The 6,520-nt window shown below is 39.2% G+C and overlaps 3 protein-coding genes across 3 annotated transcripts; 2 read left to right on the plus strand and 1 right to left on the minus strand.

The window, feature by feature from the left end:
- Nucleotides 1-286: 286 nt before the first annotated feature.
- LOC140841232 (uncharacterized) lies at nucleotides 287-901 on the plus strand. Its single transcript, XM_073208504.1, has one exon. The coding sequence runs from the start codon at nucleotides 406-408 to the stop codon at nucleotides 775-777; it is 372 nt and encodes a 123-aa protein (XP_073064605.1). The 5' UTR covers nucleotides 287-405; the 3' UTR covers nucleotides 778-901.
- A 41-nt stretch (nucleotides 902-942) lies between these two features.
- LOC140841231 (uncharacterized) lies at nucleotides 943-2,193 on the minus strand. The gene is made up of 4 exons (XM_073208503.1): nucleotides 2,065-2,193; nucleotides 1,809-1,985; nucleotides 1,567-1,717; nucleotides 943-1,484 (listed from the first exon to the last, which is right to left on the minus strand). Exons 1-4 carry the CDS (start codon nucleotides 2,116-2,118, stop codon nucleotides 1,006-1,008), a joined length of 861 nt encoding a protein of 286 aa, XP_073064604.1. The 5' UTR covers nucleotides 2,119-2,193; the 3' UTR covers nucleotides 943-1,005.
- A 1,363-nt stretch (nucleotides 2,194-3,556) lies between these two features.
- LOC140841234 (pollen receptor-like kinase 4) lies at nucleotides 3,557-5,970 on the plus strand. The gene is made up of 2 exons (XM_073208505.1): nucleotides 3,557-4,542; nucleotides 4,617-5,970. Exons 1-2 carry the CDS (start codon nucleotides 3,828-3,830, stop codon nucleotides 5,855-5,857), a joined length of 1,956 nt encoding a protein of 651 aa, XP_073064606.1. The 5' UTR covers nucleotides 3,557-3,827; the 3' UTR covers nucleotides 5,858-5,970.
- The last annotated feature ends 550 nt before the right edge of the window (nucleotides 5,971-6,520 follow it).

Raw genomic sequence — 6,520 nt, forward strand, 5'->3', positions numbered from 1 at the left:
GCAACTCATAAATATATGAGTTATAGAAAAATCTCCGATTTCAATATTTAATGACTTATATATATATAAAATTAAATTTTATTATTTAATGAGTTATAGAAAAATCTCCGATTTCACACTTATAAAATAATTCTATATATATATATATATATTTTATTATTTAATGACTTATAGAAAATCTCCGATTAGCACACATTTAAAATAATTCACTAAACTTTCACTTAAAAAATATATTATATATATTTGTCAAAAAAATACCTCAACCAGGAAGCCAACTCAACCAAAATGGGTCATGGGCCACCTGCAAATGGGTAAATTTGTAAGCAACCCGACTGGCCCAACAAATGGACAGCTTCCGTAGGGTTCTAGCATTTTATCCATCAAACTCAGAATCAGAATCTATCAATGGAGAGATTACCGACAACAGTTTCCGAGGATAGCGAGAGCAACAAGAAGAAGAAGAGAGGTAGAATGCCCAGCCCCCAAGAGCTGGTGTCTCACTACGAGAAGCAGGGGATGGAGAATCAGCAGGCTTCGCTCAAGGTCATTCAGGATTTGCAGACTGCCCTCTTCAGAATGATCACCGCCAATCGCACGCGCAAGCCTGCCGATTCCAAGCTCGACGCCGTCCACTCCCGCCTGCTGAACCTCGAGATGAAGCTAGATTCCAAGCCTAGTTACCCTCAAGCGCTGGCTCTAGGCATCGCCTCCGCAGGCATTTGGAATGGCGCCGTCCAGCTATGGAATTTGGTTCGCCGGGCTACAGATTCCTCCTAGGCCCTCGATTGGCTCTACTCTTGTTTCTTGGGTGGTGTTTATGTTTGTGATACATTGAGATTTTAGCACGACTTCGACATTTCTTGACCTTTTTTTAAAAAAAAAAATTATCGAATTTTGCGTTTTTGTGGGCTCTCATGTTTCGAGGAAGCAGCAAGGAAAATTTTCAAACACGCAAATGCATATTATTATCCAAGTTATTTACACACAAAAGCACACTAAGATGATTCAGGTCCAAGTGCCTTCAAGCAAGGGACGAGGGTAACCAGTGTCCCCCAACATATCCATTAGATCAGAGCACTCGTGCTGTTCCGTTTTCAACTCCAGTCCCAGCTCTTCATCCAGGTCGTCGGATGCGGATATAAGTAGAATCTCACATCCTTCATAGTTGAGGAAATCAGGGGGGTCTGCTGGATGAAAGCGCCGATGTCCGAATAAGCCCTGTATGTGGGCAGGAAATGCTGCTTTCTTCTTGCTCTGCAGCCCTCTGAATCCGGAAGAAGAACCCTGCTGACCCGGGTTCTTTATCTGCAGGAGGAACGATGCTTCTGGAGCTATGTTGAAGGCTTCCTTTTCCTCGTTTGGCTGTTCAAGCTTGTAAACCAAATGTGTGTGCGTCTTGTGCCTTAGGATCCGATATACGCCTGCTCCCGCCGCCCTCGCATCGGGTTTGTGCCTATGACCTCTTGTTGCAGTATCATATTCTCCTGCAATTTTAGCACAATAGGATCTTAATTCATACACATAATCTACTATGTTTAATGAATGTGATGCAATGCAACAATCAACCTCCTTGGAGAGCATTCTTAAGGTCTTCAATTTTAGTTGTGACCATCTCAACAAAGCCCCAATGCGGCCTACTCTTCTTGCTGGTATCTGGAAGAGTTTTACGACCCATCACAATGAGTCGCAACAGAAGTTGTTTCTCGATGTTTACTTCCTAAATCAAGAACCAACAAACCAGTATTAGCAGAAAATGTACAAATAGGTTGCACATATAGCTCTGCATTGTTAGTTAACTGGCTGGTAACCTGGCTGCCATGTCCACCGCTCGGGGAATCCTTCTTATCGCCTTCTTGTTTATATTCAACGGGTCTTTCCCCAGATTCTGGTCGGAGAACCAAGTACAAACGCTGTACTTCATCAGGCCCATGTGCTTCTTCCTTCTCTACTTTAGGCCTGCAAAAGAAGAATATTTCGCCTCTTTCCTACATCAACACATACGCATCAAACCCCGTGCCTTGACTCGGAGATCAAACCCCGTCTGATATCGATTACATTACATACCTGAATCTCTATATTCGGGTCGGGCCTGGTCTTTGTTTCCTCTCCTTGTCCCATTTTAATTTATGAATCTCAGGTAGTTTCACTGCAAACGAAAGCGCACGGGAAGGGAGAAATAATCCGAAAGCGGTGAATAAATGAATCTTTATAGAGAGAAGCATGGCACGTTGCACATAAAAAGGAAGCAAAAATGGTAGTCGATGGACGCGTCAGCACTTAGGACAGCACCACGTTTCCCGTTCAGCCGACTATTGATTTTTTCCCCCTAAAAAAAAGTACCACTAAATCAAGCTTTGTCTTTAAGATGGCAACAGGGTGGTTTGACACACCGTTTTGGTCAAATATGGACACCTCGTCTCATTTTAGCCCTGTTTTACTCCGGATTTGAAACATAACAGGTCCAATTCAGGTTTCATTTACTTAAAAATAAATAATATTTTTTACTTTTAGTTATTATACAATTAAAAAATATTTCAAAGTTACTAACTTATTATATTTAATCTCCAACTTTATTTATAACATTTTAAAAACTTATTATTTCAATTAAAAATTATTATTTTATATTCAACTCATAATAACATAAAAATTATAATTATATACATGAAATTATCTCAATATTAAAATCATGAGCTAAAATTAGATATTAAAATATAAATTATTTAAAATATTAAATATTCATAATAAAATAAAAATTATAATTAAATACAAGAAATTATCTCAATATTAAAATCATGAGCTAAAATTAGATATTAAAATGTAAATTATTTAAAATATATATATATATATATATATATATATATATATATATATATATATATATATATATATATATATATATATATATATATATATATATATATATATATATATATATATATATATATATAGGATCACAACTCTAATCAAGTTAACGAACCCAAATGGATTTGGATCCTTTATTATGTTGAAAGCACAACACCAAGTAATGTGCACTTTTTACACGAGATGATCACATGATCATCTCGTTTAATCTGACAACTTTTAAAATTTATCTCATATGATGTGATGTCCACCAGATGATCACGTGATCATCTCGTATAAAAAATGCACAACACCAAATGTTGTGCTTTCAACACAATAGAGGATCAAATCCCTGTAAAAATCATTTGAAATATATTACGAACTAGAATTAAGTCTATGCATCGGAAATACTTTATAATATATCAGATTCAATGTTACAATCTACACGAATATCATACATATACTCGAATTAGTAAATTAGCTGGTCGATACATTTAACTTGCTCAACATACCAAAACATTAATTCAAATCATTTCAAGATTGGTTCCTCCAAAAGCAGCCAACCATGGAATAAAATTTACCACACAAAATTTTTGGTTTTCTTTTTAAATGACTAAATTAATCAAGACAATGGTAAGCCTATTGGACTGTGTGTGTTGAATGGGAGGGATCGAGAAAGAGAGTTTGTATGGACGTCTAATTATGGATATTTATTGAAAATTTTATGGGCTGTCCTAAATCATCTCCCACACGTAGAAAATTTCCTTAAATGTTTGGTTTTGAAGCCCTCAGTACCACAACTATTCCTCTTCGCCACCAACTTTCACCAGCTTCCTGCATGCCTTTCTTCAGTTTCTGCCATTTCTTTCTATGAACAAATTGGAAAACACTATCAATTGGTTCTCATGACGTCAAGAAGTTCTTGCAGCTTGCTAGCTTCTTCCTACACCTACGCTACAAATAGAACATCATAATCAAGATTCACGATGGTGAAGGGCGCGGCTCATCCTGTGCGCCCGTGCCCGAAAACGATATCCAAAAAGCTTTGTTTGTCCTTCTTGATTATTGTAGTAGTCGTCCTGCAGCTTCAGGTGGCCAGTAACGCACAAGGAATTGAAGATGCATCCATATCTGCTCTCATCAAGTTCAAAAGCTCCCTGGAAAATGTGGAGCCGTTTCTTGCCAACTGGGATCCATCCATATCACATCCATGTTCAGGAAACCGTGGAAACTGGAAAGGTGTTCTGTGCTTCAATGGCTACGTGTGGGGATTGCAACTCGAAAACATGAACCTCAGGGGGCAAATTGATGTGGATTCTCTTGTCCCTCTGCGTTATTTGCGGACCCTTAGCTTTATGAACAACAGCTTCGATGGGCAAATGCCAGATTGGAGGAAGCTTGGCGCTCTCAAGTCCCTGTTCTTGTCCAACAATCAGTTTTCGGGTCAGATACCGGAGGACGCTTTCAAAGGTATGAGCTATTTGAAGAAAGTTTATATGGCAAACAACAAGTTCACAGGCCATATCCCTGCATCCGTTGAATCCCCTAAACTCAGAGAGTTGAGTCTCCAGGACAACCAATTCACGGGCAGCATACCGCCAATCAGCTCAAAGCATCTCAAACTCTTCAATGTATCTAACAATCAATTGGAGGGTGCAATCCCTGCTCCACTAATGAAATTCGGTCCCAGCTCCTTTTCAGGTATGAATAAAATTTAAGAGTTAATTTGATTTGCATTGATTGGTCACACGTATGTATGTATGCATATGATGCAGGCAACAAAGCACTGTGCGGGAAGCCGCTAGACTCAAGATGCGAGCCGCCCCCAGCCCCCCCACCAGATTTGGAGCCATCTCTCGGCTCTCCTCCTCCTTCAGGTCAAATTACCAGCACCCCGATTGCTGCTAAAGATAACAAGTCATCTCCCGCTCGAATTGCAATAATTGTGGTGTCAGCCTTAGTGGGGTTGTTTCTCATCATATTGCTGCTCCTCTTGTGCAAGCGAAACCATGAGAGCCAAACACCACGACTGGGGGTTGAAAAGAGCGTGCCAGTGACGACAGTGGAGCCTGTCGGCGACATGAAAGAAAACGGAAACCTACCCAAAAGAGCTGAACCACAAGCAGGTAAGCTGTCTTTTGTTAGAGACGATAGAGAAAAGTTTGACTTGCAAGACTTGATGAGAGCATCGGCTGAGGTGTTGGGAAGTGGCAACTTTGGGGCATCTTACAAGGCAGTATTGGTGGAGGGGGAGGCGCTGGTGGTGAAGAGGTTCAAGCAAATGAATACAGTAGCCAAGGAAGACTTCCACGAGCACATGAGAAGGCTAGGCCGACTCAAACACCCGAATCTTCTGCCGCTCGTCGCCTACTTGTATCGCAAAGAAGAGAAGTTACTGGTTTTTGACTATGTGTACAACGGAAGCTTGGCTTCGCATCTTCATGGAAAACGTTCTCACGAGCCATGTCTCAGCTGGCCAATCCGGTTAAACATCATAAAAGGAGTGGCGCAGGGGCTGGCTTATCTTCACAGAGAGCTTCCAAGTCTAACTGTGCCTCACGCACACCTCAAATCCTCAAATGTACTTCTGGACAAATTCTTCAACCCCGTGCTCATGGACTACTCCCTGGTGCCTGTGGTAAACCCCGGCCAAGTACAAGATATCCTAGTGGCCTACAAGTCTCCGGAATATGCCCAACATGGCACGACCTCGAAGAAAACAGATGTTTGGTGTTTAGGGATTTTGATATTGGAGATATTGACAGGCAAGTTGGTGGCCAAGTATCTGTCCCAAGGATCCGAACCATATGGCGCGAACATAGCCGGATGGATCGATGGCATTGTAAGCAATAGCAGCAACACAGAAGTTTTCGACAAAGAGATTAAGGATCACGGATGTATACCGCAAATGGAGAAGCTTTTGAAGATTGGAATAGCATGCTGTGAAGAGGATGAGGACAAAAGATGGGATTTGGAGGAGGCACTTGGCCAGATCCAACAGCTTCAAGAACATTGAACAATTCATTATTCACATACAAAATCTTTATCTATAATTTATTGTTTGTCGACAACTAGAATTAGTTGGTAATTGATACTGTACAAAGGCACTTGCACAACAATCTTTTTGTCTATTCTAATATGTAAGTTAGAGTACAAATGTACCTTTTTAATCATGGTTAAGGGAGAATCAACTTGGACCTTGAATGCCATCAAGTGAAAAAGATTCTTTCTTTCGCTTAATCAATATTACTTATATTCTATTTCAATAAAGATATATTTAATATCATGAAAGTCCTGCGACAGAGAACTATGTAATGTTTCAATAAAAATCTTTAAAAACTATCACTAATTTTAGCGCATTTATTTAGATCATGTTGCTAATTTCAATTATTGACAATTTTTTTAAAACCGTTGGTATTTTAACGACATTTTATGTTGCGATCGAATTAGAGTTTAGAGGAGTGAATAAACTCTTTTAAACTTTTCTTCAAACTTGAGATACAATAGCTCGTTCTTGAAATGTTAAAAAAATGAATCGAACACCAGGAAATTAAATCGAATTTGGTTTTATGACCAAGTGGAAGAAATCCAAAATAATCCTTATAAAAACAAATTAAACATTTTGAAAAATATTTAAAAGATGTGCAGGTTGAATGTATAAAAATATTTTGGTTGAAAT

This window comes from Primulina eburnea, chromosome 9 (genome assembly GCF_022965805.1).
Source record: "Primulina eburnea isolate SZY01 chromosome 9, ASM2296580v1, whole genome shotgun sequence".
Lineage (NCBI taxonomy): Eukaryota > Viridiplantae > Streptophyta > Magnoliopsida > Lamiales > Gesneriaceae > Primulina > Primulina eburnea.

Coding starts and splice junctions, on each gene's coding strand:
- LOC140841232 (XM_073208504.1), top strand. CDS start 406: ATGGAGAGATTACCGACAACAGTTTCCGAGGATAGCGAGAGCAACAAG.
- LOC140841231 (XM_073208503.1), bottom strand. CDS start 2,118: ATGGGACAAGGAGAGGAAACAAAGACCAGGCCCGACCCGAATATAGAG. Junction 1,986..2,064: donor ACCCGAATATAGAGATTCAG/GTATGTAATGTA, acceptor GTGTTGATGTAG/GAAAGAGGCGAAATATTCTT. Junction 1,485..1,566: donor TAAGAATGCTCTCCAAGGAG/GTTGATTGTTGC, acceptor CTAAAATTGCAG/GAGAATATGATACTGCAACA.
- LOC140841234 (XM_073208505.1), top strand. CDS start 3,828: ATGGTGAAGGGCGCGGCTCATCCTGTGCGCCCGTGCCCGAAAACGATA. Junction 4,543..4,616: donor CGGTCCCAGCTCCTTTTCAG/GTATGAATAAAA, acceptor CATATGATGCAG/GCAACAAAGCACTGTGCGGG.